The 18,174-nt window shown below is 45.1% G+C and overlaps 1 protein-coding gene across 3 annotated transcripts in view; it reads left to right on the top strand.

The window, feature by feature from the left end:
- The first annotated feature begins 257 nt into the window (after window positions 1-257).
- The window catches only part of XPNPEP1 (X-prolyl aminopeptidase 1), a 31,551-nt gene continuing 13,634 nt past the window's right edge, over window positions 258-18,174 (top strand). Inside the window, exons 1-9 of one of the 3 annotated variants that reach the window (XM_085308162.1) lie at window positions 258-386; window positions 3,085-3,209; window positions 8,876-8,943; window positions 10,676-10,776; window positions 11,068-11,160; window positions 12,129-12,272; window positions 12,666-12,761; window positions 15,094-15,175; window positions 16,128-16,338. In XM_085308162.1, coding sequence (XP_085164288.1) covers window positions 3,093-3,209; window positions 8,876-8,943; window positions 10,676-10,776; window positions 11,068-11,160; window positions 12,129-12,272; window positions 12,666-12,761; window positions 15,094-15,175; window positions 16,128-16,338 — 912 coding nt within the window. In that variant the 5' untranslated portion in view covers window positions 258-386; window positions 3,085-3,092. Of the gene's footprint in view, window positions 391-3,084; window positions 3,210-6,567; window positions 6,634-8,875; window positions 8,944-10,675; window positions 10,777-11,067; window positions 11,161-12,128; window positions 12,273-12,665; window positions 12,762-15,093; window positions 15,176-16,127; window positions 16,339-18,174 lie in introns of those variants that run through there. The other 2 variants (XM_085308175.1, XM_085308168.1) reach the window with 2 other exon arrangements.

The following is an 18,174-nucleotide window of genomic DNA, read 5'->3' as shown; positions in this document are numbered from 1 at the left end:
CTCGGGCCGCAGCGCGTCCCCCCGGCCCGCCTGGGCGGTGAGCCGAGGGGCCCTCCCAGCGCGGCGGCGCCGAGCCGGGCCGGCGGCCTCGGCAGAGCGCGGTCGCGAGTGGAGGTGGGGCCGCGGGCGGCCGCGGTGTGCCCCGCTGTGGCGAGGTTCACCCTCTGCGCGTCTCCTCTCGCCGGCGAGGCGCCAGGGCAAGGCGGCCTCAGCTCTTCGCTGCGGGGTGAGGAGGTTTTGTGGGGGGCAGAGTCTGGTGTGCGCTTCAGTTGTGCCCTTTGCTTCCTCAGGCACGGTGGAGCTTTCCGAAGCCGAAGGGCGAGCTGGATGGTGTTCCGTGTGAGCGGAGGCAGAAGGAGCCCGGACGAGGGGAAGACGCTACAGAGGCAGGTAACAGGCCAGTGTGGGGGATGGCACTGCTAGATCCACTACCTTAATTTCATCTCTGTTTGGCTTTAACCRCTGAAGTGAGTTAATAATGATGGAGAAGCTGTTTTAACTTCATGCAGGTTTATAATTATGGCCAAGCAAGGAAGGGTCACCTGTTAAAAAYTACAGGGGGACCAGACCAAATGACTGCTCAAAAGCTGGGAGGAAATAGCTCCTCTTTATGTGGAAATTAAAGGCAATTGTATTGCAAAGTTTGGGGAAGACTTAAGTGATTTCTTATGCTGTAGGAGATACCTAAAATAGAAGTCACGCTTAACATGGGTTTTATTGCTAATCTACTTTAGTGGTTTTTTTAATATTACAAGCAAATCCTTCAACAGCAAGTGCTTTTTAATACATTTTTTTTTCTTTCTTCTTAAAGAGAATCCCTTCTGCTTGCTAAGAAAAACATGGCTTGTCAGCAGGTAGCTGTATTAAAAGGCAAAGCTTTATTATTCATTGCCTGTTTAAATGAAACATTCAGGCTCCTGGAGACAAAGCACAGGTCAAGAAAGGAAGCTGTGMCTTTATGAGTTTATGAAAAGGATTCTTTTCTGTTGGCTAATCACTGTGTTGTTGCTTGCTCTCCTCTGTGTGTGTGGTTATTCTTTTTTTGCCTCTTCTCTCTGAACATAAATTGGCAGCAATGTAATGATTAGTTTGTTATAGAGGACCAGCAAAAACAATCAAAATACAGTTAAGTTCAGTGTAGCATTCAAAAACTGTATAAACCTCTGAAATTTGTCCTGAAAGTAAATCCAAGGTGTAAGTGAAGTCATTGAAGTCAAGATAGCACTTTGAGGATGTAGGCMGGTAGTACCTTCTGAGTTTAGTTTGCTTCTTACTTGTGTCTGTGGACAGGCAATTTGTCACATGTTACCCCTGTGGGCTCTAAATTTTCTATGATGAGAAGTGTGAAGGATGGTCTTGGGCTGAGGTTTTTATACCTGAATGYAACAAATCTTGGTTCAGTTCCTGACTCAATTACAGCTTTGCTGTTTGACCTTGATCAAATCACATCATCTTCCTGTGGCTCTCTGAAATGCAGGCAGCCTCCTGGCTTCCTTTTCAGATGGCAGATGTTGCAGTACAGGACTGTGTCTTTTGGCATAAGACCACACTTGCTTGTGGCTTCTTGTTGTTATTGSAGTGTAAATAGAGTAAGTGCATTGATAAGCTCAAAATGTTTGAGACCTGTATGCTGTTTGTTTCTCTCATCTATAAAGTGTTTGTGCACATAGCTGGTAAGTGAACTGTGAAATKAAATGGTCAGAATAAAATATTGTACACAACTTCCACATCTTGTCCTGGAAAGTGATGACACGAAAATTGTTAGATCCCAGTGGATACTTCAAAATGTGAGAAGATGATTAGGAAAGGCATTATCCCACCTTGGGCACAAATTGGAGAGGTGGGTGAAGAAGTGGTGGAGAGCACCTCTGAAGGAGTTCAGTTGCATGACTTTCATAAGCTTTCAGGCCAAGCTTCCACTGCAAGTTCAACATCTTTTGGACTGAGCTGGTGCCTGTAACTGCAGSCTGCATTTGCATCAGGGCAGCAGCATGGCCTTTTGTATCACTAGGTGTGCAGCTCATTATGGGCCCCCAGATATTGACAGTCACTGGCTGGTGAATTGAGAGATTGATGTTCATTGCAAAACCAAGTATATGTCCATAACAAAACCACAGCAAAAGAGTACGATTAGTCTATGCCCTTGTTTTCCCCTCTGATCTGCCATCTTTAATCCACCCTGTGCCCTTCTGCTCATCTGATCCCAACTGAGATCTGCAAAGTAGCTGCCAGAGGTCTCTCAAGAAGGGCCTGGGTGCCTCCCTTTTGGCAGTGACCTGAGAGGGCCCARTGGACTGTTCCTCCTGTACAATTGTTTTCTTGCTGTATGAAATAACATGCAGCCCAGAGGTAAATGTGCCCAGTGACCTCATGTACACCCTGGGGAGCAGATTTCTTTTGTCCAAGTTAATCTAATCGCCAGTATGTGCAGTATGTGCAATATGAAACTTTGGATTGTAGAGAAAGCTCCATTTTTTTTGGAAAAAAAATAGAACACCCCCCCCCCCAATGCTTAACCACTCCATTTCTGAGTTTCTGAAATGTATGACAAAAACAGYAGTCTATGTTCCTGCTGCATATAGGCCACAGAGGCATATATCTGCCTCTGAAGTAAAAAGACTGAAAATTGTTTCCTGTGTGCTTAACTTATGTGGTTGCTTCTGATCTGTGGCGACTTGTATTTGAGACCTTCAACACCATGTGCAAACACCCTTTTTGGCTGCCATAGGGTTCCTCAAGCTGTGGGGAATATTTGAGGTGCTCTGCTTCTTGCTGCTGTCCATATACCTGAAGGGGTGGCATGTGTGTTAGGCTGGTGYGCATCACTGTACATGTCACTCCTTCACTGGGGGGGAGGAGATGAAGTTTCTTTACAGAGTAGACCAAGCTTCTGGCCTCAGACTGATCTCAAGGAACATAAATGTCAAGTGACAAGGATGGCAAAAATTCTGTGCTGAGAGAGGTGACGCTGGCAGAGTTGTCCTCAAAGCAAGTTTCCAGAGGTGACAGCCTGCAGCTTGTGTGTGTGAGTGGCCCAGGAGGGCTGGGGAAGCTCTGAGGTTTTGTGCTTTGCTTGAATTGCAGGTACTAAGATGAGTCCGAAAATTACAACAGAGCTGCTGAAGCAACTGCGACAGGCGATGAAGAGTCCCAAATACGTCCAGGAGCCTGTCCAGGCCTACATAGTGCCCTCAGGAGATGCCCACCAGGTATGGATGGATTTTGAGAATAATTGTGCTATACTTCACAGTGAAATACAAGGCAGGAATAAYTAATTTCATCCTTTGCTCATGTGCTTTAATGATCCTAGCATAAACATCAGGGTAAACTCTGAGAAACACCATATTGGAAAAAGTTTCTAGAATCCATGTAGGGGATTGAGATTTTTATGTACTTGTGAAAAATCAAGGTGGATGTTCCACCAGCAGCCTCTCCTCAGATTGTCTCCAGGGGAGCAAGAGCAATTGCCAGAGCAATTACTGTCCCTGTCTTGGCTGTTAGAGAAGATAGATTTACCGGAGGAGGAAAAAGCATTACTGGGTTTTGATTTCTCCATTAGTACCTCCTGATCAGCACATACTCTTAACTCAGGTGACACAGGATTGGCTAAGGCGCTTTCCCGTTGCCAGATCATGGCTRTGTTTAGCTCTGATTGGAATTTGCTTCTTCATGCTAAAGCTCTGGAACCCCATATGGAGGAGCCTTTGGAGGGGAAGGGGAAGAGCAGGCCTCAGAGACTTTTCTCTTTCAAATGTTGCTCTGCACCGTCTAGTTCTGTGCATCCAAGAGGAGGACAGRCTAGGCTCATGGTGGTAATTTTGTTGCATACTGCTTTTAACATTAAGATTGTTGCAGTCCATGATATTAACTTTAATTTACTGAACTGCCTTTTACCTCCCCTGTCTGTTCATATGCAATTTTCACTTTTCCATTGCTCCATTGGGAGACTCAGGAACTGGCAAGGCTAGAGCAACTTTTTTGCTCCTCAGCCATTTTCAGGAAACAAGATTTGAAGCTTTCCTGGCTCACACCCAAAGTTGACCTTTACTCCAGGGTGTGCAGGACTAAATGCAACTGAACTGGACTCTGCCCTTGGCTTGGCACTGGGGTGAACTGGGTCCAGACTTGCTTGTGCCTGAGACCAAATGTGCAGCATTGTGTCTCCTCTTACAGAGATCCAAACTCGGGCAGGTAGAGGGGAGGCATTTTTTTGCAGCTGCTATTGTCTGCTGCATTCCTGCCTCAAGCTGCCTCTGTCCATATATAATTCTGGTTTCATTTCACTAGACATTAAATGCTGTCATGTGAGTTGAAGAATGTGACCCTCAGGACTCCTGGGTTTTTCTGTTGCTCTCTTTTTCCTTGACAGAGTGCAGTAAAGCAGAGAGCCCTGTGTTGCTATTTCCTGCCGGGCAAGTTGGTCAGGTTTCTCTGCAGAGCAAATCCATCTAAATGGGAATGATTACTAAAAGCTGCTGATTCTGGCATCTCCTGACCACTCAGTGCAGGGTTTTGTCTGYGAGGTTTGGGAATTAGTGTAATTTTAGACATTGTAAACCGGTGGATCCCAGAACAGGCTTACTGATGGCAGGTAAATTACAATGAGCTGAGGTTTTCAACTTCCCCATGTTCCAAGAAAATTTCTTCCCTGCATGCAAATAAGAAATCTGGAGTTAAGTTTTGCTCTTAGGCAGCTCTTTCTTCCATGACTCAGAGCCATGGTTTGATGATACAAAGCTTTTGATGGCTTGAGCCATTTCTTCCTCATAGCCAAGCTATTTACTGCTGTTCTTGCCTCTCAGCTGTTCCTGAGATCCATGTCAGAGAACTCATCCAACAAACAGCTTTTCCCCCTGCGGTATTGACAGAGGGTTTAGACTAGGGAAAACTTTATTCCCTTTTTATTTGCAAAGAAACCCCTGGATTGTACTGATGCTATGTTGCAACTTGCTGACTAACTTTTTTGTAACGTCCCTGGGAGTAGAGGGTATCTTGGATATTTGAGCTCTGAGCTCTCTGATGTTTTTAATACTATTTTTCCTGCCAGAGTCTAAAGGCTTAGTTTTTTAATACTATGAGGAGGCTTCCCACCAATCRTATCTCTTGCTTTCCATGTTTAATGGTGTAAGGAGCTGAAAAGACTTGCAGAGTCTGACACACACGGTCTGCTCTAACTCTGGCTTATCCAAGACTGTTAATAGCCTGGATTTGTGGCCCCTTTAGCTAGCCCTGAATGTTTGCTACTTCTATTTTTTTTATTTTTTATTTTTGGAACTTTTGATGCTGATGAAGTCATGAAGCAGTTGGAAGAAACTGCTTCCTTGGGAATCTAGTGGTCCAAAGCCTGGTGGGCAAGAAGACCAGTCCCACTCAAAAGCGAGCTGAAATCTATGCAAAGAGTCCTGCTTACCTCTGTGGATGTTGAGGTCAATCCTGTAGCTGGAGTTATGAGAGGAATATGAAGTACTGGGTTCTTGGGAATGAGGCACCTAATTCTGTTATGATTCAGTTAAAAAGACCTGTCTAAGCATTTGGGGTATTGCAGTGGTGAATGCAGGATCCATTTTTATGTAGTGTCACCCGGTTCCCATTTAATCTGACGTTTGCTCGTGTGGGGGCGTTCATAGATTGGAGGAGCTTTCCTCTTGATGGGAGGGAATGATATTTGGGTTGGAGCTTGGGTTTTGAGCCAGTCACAGCTTTACTGGGCTTGGCTCCAGCTCCTCAGGCCTTGACTCAATAGCAAAAATAAATTTGATCAAATGTGGCTGATCTTCCACATCCAGGAAACACTTGCTCAGCTCTGGGCCCCATATTTGGGTTGGCAGAGGTGCTATCTTCTGCTCATAATTGGCTGCTCTGACACACGCTTGTTCTGAGCTGCAGAATCAGTAGAGTTATAAAGCAACAGAGATGATGACTTTTGCACAGGTTGCAATGACCTGTTCCAGATCTTACTGATGCAGTTAGCTTTTTGGCAGCAAATACTGACCTCCGTCAAGTACGCAGGAGTGTTTGTTCTTTGATGGTAGGGCATCAGTGTCGTAGCTCTAAGGGCGGTGAGCTGCTCTTTTCAGTGCTGCTCTTGGTTGACACTAGAATGCCCAGAACATATTGAGCTGTGGCATGTTAATGGCCCAACCATACAAACTCCTGTGAGAAGCACTGCTGATCTATTCAGGCTCTTCCTGGCTTTGCTCAAGAGTTTCTGTGATGGAGCCCTCCAGTTTTGACTGCATGTCCCAGACTGATGGATGTGGTGGAGAGCAGCCACAAAAGGCTTGGGGAGGACCTGTTAAAGGCTGTCAGGGCTGCGGCCTTGGGGAAATACCTCATTCTGATTGTGCTGTAGCCTGTGCTTTGTGTGGCGCCCACAGGTGTTCCCCTTGTAACTTTAGCCCATGCAAAATATGGACTTATCTTCACACAGTTGAAGTTGCTGTTATGGAACAGAACAGGTGGACAGGGCAGGAGGGGTGTGCAAGAATTCAGACTGATGGATGAATAAACTGTCTTCCCTCCAGATTCCTCCTAGGCCTCACTGACTCATTGTAAACTYTTAAAACAATCCCTTGTCTGTGAATGGGGCAGTGTGAGATATTTCTCACCAGATCAAGGTTCTTAGTAGTTCAGGTAAGCTTTTACCGGATATAAGACTGGTAGATTTTTTTTTTCTCCCTCTTTGTAGATTAAAAAATAAAAACAGCACACTTTTTTTTTTTAATGGCAATGCATCATATCTCACTGTTTTGTGTTGTTAATGCAGCTTGCTCAGCCTTAATTCTTCCTACGAATGTGAAATCGTTTATCTGCATAAGCAAACCAGCCTGCAGACTCTCTGCTGGGTAGATCAAGAGAAAGGGAAGAGAAGTTGCTGGTATGATTTCAGACGTACTTTATGATATGATTTACAGCAATTTTCAGCGTCTTTTAGGCATCGGACCCTGTGAGGTGGTTCCCCAATTGTGAGCTGGGTGTCTGATGCAGTGTAGGGGAAGGGGAATTTTAGCGATCAGCAGGCTGAAAATCAGTAGGAAATGCTGAAGTAGGAAATAATTCTCAAGTCTAGCCTTGCTGGGCCTTCGCATGCTGTCCTGCCGCTCTGAGATAAGCACCCGTGGGAAATTGGTGTTTGGATTTTGTTCCTGGAATAACTTTGTTCTCCTTGTCTAGCAGCTGATGCCTCAGCTGCCCTTTAAAAGAGGGTGAGTGGTGATGGCAGCGCTGTGGTGGACTGCGATGGGTTCATCCTGTCAGAAGGAGGTGTGCAAGGGGCGGTCATCCCTTTCCAAGGTGGATGTCTTGATCCCTATTCCCCCTGTGGGTGCTGAGTCGATGCTGTGGCCCTGCAGGGTTTGCAGGGCTGGACAGGAARAGCCATGGGGAACTAGACTGCTCTAGACACCTGTCCTGTTTCTGTCAATTTTCATTAGTGATTSGATAAAATAGAAGATTTGTTGGGAGCTGATCCTAGGCATCTTTCCTGGCAGCAAAGAGCAAAACCCCACTCTGCCAAGTCCTGTTTTGGGCCATRGGTTTTGCTGTGCCAAGGCACAGTATCAGCAAGTTAGTGGGGAAGGGTTGGTGGCTGCTGCTTAGGGCTTCCTCTGGGATGGGAGAGACATGCCTCTTCTAGGGCAAAAGGTAGCTGTTGATCCCAGGTGACTGACAGCTACCACAATTTTTGCTTCTCATTCACTTCTGTGCTTTTAAACCGTCTTCCTTCTTTGTGAAGAGTAACAGATTTAAAAGGAGTATTTTCTAATGAGCAGGCAATTTTAAAAACAGCCATGGCCAGAGAAAGAAGTGCAGTATCCATCAGAGTAGGAACTAAAGCAATCTGAGAACTGAGATGATTTTTCAGCTCAGCCTCCAAAATGTCTCTCCTGCTGCAGCACAGCTGAACATGCACAGGGACAGACATTGGTTTGAGACCATTTGTAAGGTACTCTGCTCCAGGGGTTTTGCAGCTTGAACAGCAGTGCTGCCAGTCTAGATTAAATTGATTTGCTGAATTAATTAACGGGCATGCTCAGCTGTCCTGASCTCTGATCCTGTGGGAATGGATCCCATTAAAAAAGATGTGGGGACCATTTCAAGGTGTAGTTGTTATTCTTTTCATTTTGACAGCCTCTGTGGATATAGGATATCTGTGCACATTAATGCTGCAAATGGAAGTGTCCGCAAACACAGGCTGTGATGGAATTGGGATGAGGAAGGACTAGCAGTCCTTGATTCTCTCTCACCAACTGAAAAATAATCTGGTGATTTCTGGTGTAGTCTCAATTTGAGCAGGCAAGGAAGAAGTGAAAGGATCAGTATCTAATTATGAAAGGTCCTAAGGGCTTAAAGGTTTTATAGTTTTGCCACCTTGGTGGCACTCTTTTAATGTCATTGTTGTGGGAAAGTCAGAGAGGAATTCTCATAAATTCTGTTGAGGGGACTTCAGTGGAGACAGTGAATTTTACAGATTTGATATGCTSATTACCCTGGTCTCCAAGATCAAGGAGTGCTTCTGGTTTCTCTTCCTTTCACGTTGCAGCTTCAAAAGCAGTGTTTGTTTGTTGCCCAAATGGGAGGCTGAATGTGAAATAAACATCTGCAAGCTCTGAAACACTTCAGTATTTACAGAAGTCTGTGGGAGAAAAGTGCTGCAACCTTTTTTTTAAAAAAAAAAAAAAACAAAAAAAGGCAGTTGGACATAAATGCAGTATAATCACAGATGATTAAATATTCCAGTGAAGTAGAGTTCAGCTTTTTAAACTCATTTATTTCTCTGCAACATCCTTTAGGAAAAAACATTATCAAAGTATTTGTCATCAGCTGATTTTTTTTTTCTGCTGCTATAAATAATTGCTGCCTCTTTTGTTTCCAGAGTGAGTACATTGCACCCTGTGATTGCAGACGGGCATTCATCTCTGGATTTGATGGCTCTGCAGGTACCTTTCCAGAACTTGGGTTCTTGCTGCTATGCATAATTTCCCTATGAAGAAAAGGTCCCTTTCATGGCACAGATGTAGGATGGAARAGGAAACCTATCTGGTTTGCTTGGACTGTTCTCATTTCAGCATCTGCAAAATTATGTCTTGGCTACCCACTAGAATTATGTAATAWCAGTGCAATAACAAGTTTTCAGAAAATGTTTGACCCCTGAATGAACCCCTCATGAAGTGAAATCCTGTTAACTCTTTCATGTGGCGCTTGTAGCCTATGTTCATTTCTTTTGATATGGAGACGGCATGATYGGCTTTTGTGTTGCCTGTTTGGCTTAGGGTGAATAGTAGATGACTTTAGCCCTTCTGTTTAAACAGACTAGACTAGAAGCACTGCATTTGGAAACAGAACTCTCTGGAAAAAGTTTGCTTATTTTGCAGAGACAGGATGTTTTCTTGGCTGTAGGATAGGTCTGCGTGTCAAGAGACCTCGTTTCTACCCTAGCTGTACCCTAAGCTCTGCAACTGATTATGCTGTGTGATTGTTGGCAAGTCACTCTAGTCTTTTTAGGCTTTTCTGTTCCCCTAGTTGTGTACTGGGATAAGTGCTGCTGTCTATCTCTTTGGAGGGTCCATTCATCAGCTCATAGGAGCTGTGGTGGGATCCCATGTGGAAGGTGATAAATTCAAGGCTGCAGGTTGCTGTTAATGGATAACATGAATCCTGTATTAATTTCATGCCTTCTACATGGCCTCTTCATAACCTTGATCTCTATTTTGGGATCTCATTCTGTACTTGGAAGGTCTATGTTCCCAGTCCAGCACTTGATGAGTCAGTGAGGTTTCACACAGGGGCTCACCTTGTTTCCTGATGGAAGACACTTTAGTTTCACATCTTGCAGGTTCAAGCAGCTTAAAATTGGAGTTTGCRTTGAGAATTTAGAAGGCAGTGAATTCGCGTTTGGAAATTCTGATCTACTAAGCTGGGCTTCAGTCTCTGAACATAGATGTGGGAAAAATAGTCAAGATGCAGAGACTCAAAGACCAGAATTGAGTTTGTTTGTGCCCTGAGTTTCTTGAATAGCCAAGGACAAGGCACTTAGAGTGTGAGGAGCATTGCTGAGACTGCACCTCAGTTGTCTGCTTTCATTGCCTTGTGAGGGATATAGCTCCCACAAAAGAGTTGGTAGAATAGGACAGACACCAAAATTAGCAGAGGTTTATGTTCCTATTTCCCATTTAGCCATCTGTGCTACAGCTGCAACATTTGAGGAGTGCAGCTGACAACTGGTGGTGACACTCAATGTCTGCTAGCCTAGTAAGAATTGTGGGTGACCAGAGCTTGGGCTTCCTCCCTATAAGAAGGTAGGATGGAGTCTGATTGTGCTCAGTATGCGTTAGTGTGACAACAGTCAAGTGAAAACCATGATCTCTGTTAAACAAGACTTTTCAAACAGCCTTGAGTTGCAGCCCTCAGAGTTGAGCTCTGTTAAGTTGAATTCATCTGAGGCAATTCATTAAGCTGAGCCCTTGTACGTGCTATACATGACGGGATTTGGAAGGTCATAGTATAAGGCAAATGGTGAATATTTCCATTGGAACTCGAGTAACATCTGAACAGTGAGCAGAGCTGCCTTCTGGGGAATTCAGGTGTTTCAAACACACTTACTGCTCTCTGTGTCTCTGGATGATGGCTGTCTGCCTCTCTCTAATCACATCTTTCTGCCTTCCTGCTTAGGTACTGCCATTGTAACTGAACAACATGCAGCCATGTGGACGGATGGACGTTACTTCTTGCAAGCTGCACATCAGATGGATAACAACTGGACTCTCATGAAAATGGGTATGTAGGAGGCTGGGATACTGCTCTGCTAACACACAGACAGYAATCGTGGGCTATCTGGTCACTTCTAACATGACACAACTTGGACTGTAGGAACACTCCATCGTGTGGGGGTTTAGGAACATCTCAGGTACAGTACTGCTCCTGCTTTAAGGTCCTGCAATTCTTCCTGCCCGTGAGTGTAGACYTACATTAGTAGACTTGTCTGAAATSTTAGCTTGGTCTTGACATTTTGGGTAGTGTGGGAACACTTCTGCGTGACTGCTGCTTTGAACTTCTTTATTCATGCAGGTCTGAAAGATACACCAACTCAGGAGGATTGGCTAGTGAGTGTCCTCCCAGAAGGTTCGAAGGTGGGAGTGGACCCTTCCATTATTCCGGCTGGTTGGTTTAACTTCATTGTATAACTCTGGGTTGGGCAACTGGATTTTACTTCCATACATCCCTGATCAAGCTATTGTGTGACACTATGCAGCTAAGAGTTGTGATGTTTCAGACCAGAGGTGATGCAGGGTGAAACTGTTGTTTATATAAACCAGTCTGGATTTTGGKTTTTAGGCATGTATCATGAGAGCTCCACAGCAACTCAGTGACATGCCCCAAAACACAAGGGGTGAGAGCTACTGTCTGGGTTTGCATTGACTTTTCCTGGTAAGCAGAGTTCCAGCCACCTCCTTCTGTCTGTACTGTGACTTGCCACAGCCACTTCAACACAAAGATGCTGAATGCATTGGCCAGCRTGTGTGTGAGCCAGAACACTAAGGCAAAATTTGCCCTGCTCACTGTGCTTGGGGAGCTCAGGATCTTGGCAGCTCTCTCTGYAGGAAGCATATTCCTGGAGAGGCACGATGTGTATCAGATGAATGTGTATCCATCTGTTTGTTTATATTTTAGAACCTTTGGCTCAGTTCAGAGACCACTGGAGGCAAGGGAGGATCTTCCCTTGGCTCAGGTGGGCTGAAAATCAGACTTGTGGCTATGTGGAAGTCTACCCTAACCCTCATCTAGCTTAGGTCTTGTGTGATTCTGGATGGCCCTGAGGTGGGGGATGTCCTTACGGCAGCCTCTGGAGTGTCGTCTTCCGTGGATTTCTGTCTTCCCGCTGGGGCAGCAGCTCTGCTCAAGTGTGAGGCTTCAGGGCTGCAAGGACTCAGCTTCTGTACCTGCTGCTGGCTGTAGTGGCTGCAGTTGTGGTTCTGTAGTTGCAATAGCTTTTTCTTTGTTTTGAGGAGGATGGGAAGAAGGAGGGGGCTCAGATTCTTGAGGCCTCACCCCCACCGATGACTGGGACTGTTGTTCAGCCAGTGTGTTCTTTAAAGTCACGACTTTAATGACTCTTTTCCCTTTGGTAGATCAGTGGAAGAGGATGTCCAAAGCTCTGAAAAGTGCTGGCCACAATCTTGTGCCCATCAAAGAAAACCTGATCGATACAATCTGGACAGACTGTCCCCAGCGCCCCTGCAAGCCGCTCATCACACTGGACCTGAGTTACACAGGTGAGAAGCTTGAATCCCAAGAGTTGAGAGAGATTTCTACTGCCCTTTCCCTTTTGCTTTCCCATTACAAAGTAGTGAGAAAAAACATTACTGCAGCCCAGCATGATCCATTGTGATTCAGTCAAAAAGATGGTAGTACCTCTGCTAATGGCTTCTTTGTCCTCAGCTTCAAATAGCCATTTTCTGGAGGCTAGATATGTATGGATTTTTTCTGAAGCTGTCTTAGAGAGGGGAAGCTTGTTTGAGATGGTTCATACCAGTCAGTAGGCAAGAGGGAGGAGCGCAAGCCAAGCACGCTATTTGCACACCTCCAGAATGCAATGTGTCAGTCTATGCTTCCATCACCATCACAGTAAAGTTGGTGACTGTAGCTTTTCATGTTGTGTTTTGCAGGGGTCAGCTGGAGAGAGAAAATTGTAGCCCTCCGTTCAAAAATGGCTGAGAGGAAAGTTCTGTGGTTTGTGGTAACAGCCTTGGATGAAGTAGCATGTAAGTCTTTGCAGTTGGCCTGGGCTGCTGCATCTCCCTTCTCAGTTTTTCCTTCAAATAATGTTCCTTCCTGCCTGGGAAAGGAAGAAYCCTGCCAGAGTGAGGCACTCGTTACAGCCAGTGTATTTATTAGAGGTCGATTAACTTGTACCAAGTGCAGTCAAGAAATCAGGTCACAAGCAGCGAGTCTGTATTTCTGTACAGTGCCTTTTTTACACCGATGAAGCTCTTGAATACGTTTCTGGCCCAGAATATGCAACAAATCACCACCTTTGAAAAACAGCCCATGCAAAGGGAAAGGAAGGTCATTTATAAAGCCTTAGGTAGTTTGAATGAGGGGAAGAAAAAAACAAAACACAACCTGTGAGGTTTTCTGACTGTAACTTATCCAGATGCTGCCTCACCCTCTGGGATGATGGAGGCTGGGGCTGTAAACAGTGTAACATGTCACTTTATACATACATATCTATGTATCTGTGTGTGTGTATATGTGTACACATGTATGTATAAGGCGAGGGTGCGGTATGYAGCATTCAGAATCCTCTTAAATTTCATGCCTTTTAAAATCAGTCTTTACCTCTGCAGTCTGTCAAATGTTTGGTTTAAAACAAGTAAGTTAGGCCTTAGTTCGTATTTCCAGATAATTTCAGTCCAGGGGAGAAGCTGATCCAAGGGTCTGACTGGAGAGTCCCTGTGTCTGGGGCTCCAGTATAACCAGGTCTCTGCACCCTGGTTCCCTGCCCAATGTGTAGGAAGGGAGCGTAACCAGAAAAGCCAGTGGTTTACCAGGGACTGTTGTTGCTAGTTTTGTGTATTCATGCCTCTGAGTGATTTCTGTTGATTAAAGTAAACTAAGTCACCAAGACTCAGAGTGTGGCAGTGGGAATGCCAGCACTGACCAAGTGTGTTGTTAATGCATGCACCTCATGTCTGATCTGAAATCTGAAATGGTAGAATTAAAGGTAGTGTGTTCTTAGCTCCAGCACAGCCAGCAAGGGGAGAAGCCAGCTTGCTGAGGTCTGTAGGCTCTTTTGGATCTGGGACACTGCGCACAGAACTTCTTTCATGAAAGAAGTACTTCCGAGAGCAGCAAATACAATTCCTCCCTGGGGAGGCCTGTGTGAGCAGAGATTCTGTCTTGCTCTTTCAGGCACATCTCCAATTAAATTAATGATAAATTGCTGCCCTGAGGTGGTTTCAGATTAAATGTCTCCAGCAAAGCCAAGTTTGGTTATGAATCAGGGTTTTTAAGATGGACAGGAGGAGGTCATGAGAGGAACTTACTGCCAAGTACCTGGTAGATTTCCTTTCCTAAGTTGATCAGGGAGATTTTGAATTTTATTAGATAAAATTACTATATTAAACTTTAGACAAACTTCTAGAGACAGAAATAGAGGGCCGCAAAACTAGGCAGTTGCCCCTTTGCTGCATTGGGAAATGGATGAGTGAGGAAGTTTGTACTCGCACAGTAAAAAATTCTTTGTGGCTCTTTCCTGCTTTCTAGTGACCTACTCCTTCCCTGGGGAGGATCAAACTCTATTTTTTACTTTTGTGGCAGAATTTACACAGTTTGAATGCAGTGCTGGTTGTGATTTAGGGCATGCTGGTTCTTTTCCCAGCTGTCCTGCTGGCTGGCCTTATTGCCTCAGGTAACTCATTTCAGCTAATTGGGTACCCTGGGGTTTTTATTTGACCCTAAAATCTGAGGTTTAGAGACTCTGAACATACACTTCTCCTCTGGACTTTGCTTGGAGTTGTGAGAGAGAAAATCGTTGGAAAAAAAACCTAAGGTTGTGAAGTCTACATTTGAGATATTGGAGGCACCCAAATGAGATGCCTTTTTGGAGTATTTTGGTTTTGCCTATTGTGTCTCCTTTCTCACAAGTATCAAAAGAAGGATTAGATGAAGAGTTACCATCTTCTGTAACTTTAAATCTTTCTGGCTATTGAAGCAAGCTCTTATCACACTGCAGAGACTGAAAAGAAAAGGGTAAATACTCTTTTTTTTCCTTTTTCTTTTTTTTATGCACATCCATACCTTTTTTGACAATATCTGCTTTTTTCCAAGCCAGGCTCCTCCTTGGGAAGTTGGACCCTGATTTCCCTCCTGGATGGCAGCATTCAAGCTGCAGTTCTGGTGCCATCTGCTGGCAAAAGCTCAGGATTGCCTGAAAGGCAGCAGCATRTGGGACACCTGGGTGGGAGCTGGGCTCATGACTTGCAACTGTACCAGCTAATTGCTTGACTGAGTTTTGCTGACCTTATTTTTAGCTTTCTGCAGTGTTACAAAGGATGAATTAGGACCTTGATTCTTAACGTTCTTCTTTTCCAGGGCTCTTCAACCTCCGAGGCTCTGATGTTGAGTACAATCCTGTATTTTTTGCATATGCCGTTATAGGAATGAACACAATCAGGTACTTGTATTTCCTCCCTTCTTGTGTCCCCCAAGATGAATTCTTCTGTGGGAGGTCTGTTCTAGCAATGCACTCTGTCTTTTAAAACCGCCTACACCCAGGCTGCTTTAATGTCCCTTCTGAGCACTTTTGTCTTCAGCATTAGTTACTTTCTTCACCTGATCAGAGCTAGAAAAGGGGAACCAAGAACTCCACTGTGCTCCCCAGCACTGCAGCTGACTTGCTGGGTGATCTTGGGCAGGATGACTGACCCCTCTCTCTCATCCTGAGATACTGTGGAGGGCTCCTAGAGCCCTGGGTGAAATGTGGGTAAGAACCAACGCTGGCATGGACACTGAAAACTTCTCTCTCATGTCATTGTTGAATCGCTTCAAAACTGAAGGGACCATGTAGAAAGGTTTGAGGATTGGTTTATGCCATAAAGCTGCTTTTCCCTAACTGTTCCCTGTAATGAGCCTCAGCAAGCACAAATGTTTTAGAGGTACCTCAGAGCTGCTAGTTCGATGGATCTGGAGTAAAACTTGGCTGTGTGAGCACAGGCAGTATGCAAGTGTTGAGTTCAAGTTCCAATTCAGTGAAAGTAAGAACAGTGTGGTAGATTTGTCTCCTTCCAGATGTTTCTCTTAAAAATTAGGGAACAGCCATTATATGCCTCTGCACTCTCCTGGTTGAAGTGTGGTTATGGGATGCAGCTGTTCTGAATATGTCATACAAACAAAAATGATGTCAGCTCCTTTCCCCTCTGCAGGGTGGTACATCTTAATTTCAAAGCAGGATTCAGGCTGTGTGAAGGCTGTGGATAAAACAATCTAGAACAAGTTATAAAGCATAATTAACAATCTTGTCTCTCCCTTAAACATCACCAGAGCAATGTGGTTTCTTCTTCCCTCCCTTACTTGAACCTTTGTCAGATGTGGGCCCCCCTATCTGCTCTTTCTGTTTTGTTTCTCAGGCTCTTCATTGATGGTGACCGGGTGATGGACCCAGCCGTGAGGGAACACTTACAGCTTGACTCCACCCTGGAGCCTGAGTTTAAAATCCAGGTGGTGCCCTATGGATCAATCCTGACAGAGCTGCAGGCTGTTGGTGCAGGCCTCTCGCCCAAGGAGAAAGTATGGCTCAGTGACAAAGCCAGCTATGCTCTGACTGAAGCTGTCCCCAAGGTTTGTGGCCCTGGTGAGGGAAAGGACTTCTCTTCTTCCTCCCTTCTAATGAGGGCAGCTGCCCTTCGCTTCCCCTCCAGAGTGCACTGTAGGCTGGCGCCTGTGCAGCGATCCAGCAGKGCTGAGGTATTGAGGGGTTGTTTAATCCTGGGGTAGCTGTCACTGGAGCTGCCCTCCCAACTCCCTAAGCTGATTTACCCAAAGAATTGTCAGCTTAAGATGAGACAAGTGCAATGAGAGAGGGGGGAGAGAGGGAGCAGGGTGAACTCGGGTCGTTGTGTCTGAGGCTGGAGCATCAGCCGTGTGTGGAATAGCCGTAAGAACTGCTTCAGGAAATGCTCCCAGGAATTGAAGCAGGRAAGCGGGGCAGCACTTTCAGGACAGGACGCTGAGCTTAGAGTGTCTGAAGGTGGTCCTCTTATTTGTTTCAGTAGCTTGAGTATATGGAGCAATATGTGACATTTCGTACTGAATATAGGAGGAGCAGAGTGACAAGAGTTGTTACAGCAGGGAACATTGAGGATGCGGATAGCCTGCAGGCGCTTGTTGTCCATGCAGTGAGCGCATCTGCTGACAGACAGTCACAGCATCAGAATTTTTTTTTGTATAGCTTTATGTGATATATCTTACCTTTGTACTTGAACCTGGCTGTCTGAGAGTCCTGCAGTTGACCTACTATCTTGTTAGAGAGTCAGGAGAAGAGAGGGACACTCAGTGAAGGACACAGCAGCAACTACAGACAGATAAGCTGACTTCCCTGCATCTTGTGTACATCTCTTGTTTGCTAGAGATCATGTTCTCTCTAGAACTCCATCTAGTTTAGAGACATCTACAAGCAGACGCTATGAAAAACATCCTAACAGATACTGTGAATAAATACACTACACAGTGATAAAGCTGGGAATCGAGGCCTAGTTGGCATTTTTCCAGATGTTGCTTTGGAGGACCAGACCTAACAAACAGAATTTTGTGCTCTTGCTGAGATGCTGAAGAGGCCAGGCTTCTGGCCTGAGAATCACAGGGCTCAGATAAAGGGGACACCTAGAAAAAAACTGAATTATAAGAAGTGTTTGTCTGTAAGTCTGCATTTGCCCACCACTAGGTTTCTGCCTCCTCCAGATGCGTAGACATCCTCTTTGTTTCACACACTGCTGCAGGTGTGTTTAGGATACAGTCCTACCAGTGGCAACGTAGCAGCTCATGGGGTTTGAAGCCCTTCCCTGTACACAASAATTTTAAAAGTAACCTTGTCTGTTTCTTAAAGACAGTCTCAAGAGCAAAGTCTGTGTATCCCAGACTGCCACAGTCTGATACCAGTACTAACCTCTCCAGCTCTTGTTGCCAAAATAGTAGCAGGAATGGCTATTTCTTTTCTCCAGTAATGACATTTGCTATTTACCTTGGTAGCTTCAATAGTTTCAATGTACTTGGAGCACTGGGATGGATAATAAAAGCAAAAGGAGGAGTTCTGGGAAGTTCTGTTGCTGCCAGCATATCCCTTTAATAAGGGATGTGACTCTCAGTGCCTGTGCACTGACTTGTGGGAAACAAACACAAGGCAAAGTAAGTTTAAACCCCCCCGCCAACAATCTCAAGACGTGAACAGGAGCAAGACTGACACAATCTTTGTGCCTGTATATAGTTAAACCTCTTGACAGCAGCAATCCTTTGGAAGTACAAATGGCTTCTGAACATACACTGCTTAAATGTTGCCTGCTGCCTTTCATTCAAAAAGCATAGTGGCTATGGAGCACCCAGGTTTAATTGTTGTGGCTCTTCAGACTTCAGAGTAAAACATTGCTTGTTGTATTGTGGTTGGAGTCAACGAACTAACCT

The sequence above is a fragment of the Rhea americana genome, unplaced genomic scaffold (genome assembly GCF_003343005.1).
Source record: "Rhea americana isolate MKP2758 unplaced genomic scaffold, rheAme1 scaffold_104, whole genome shotgun sequence".
Lineage (NCBI taxonomy): Eukaryota > Metazoa > Chordata > Aves > Rheiformes > Rheidae > Rhea > Rhea americana.
Note: the sequence above shows the minus strand (reverse complement) of the source record. Positions and strands in the feature narration are given on the sequence as shown.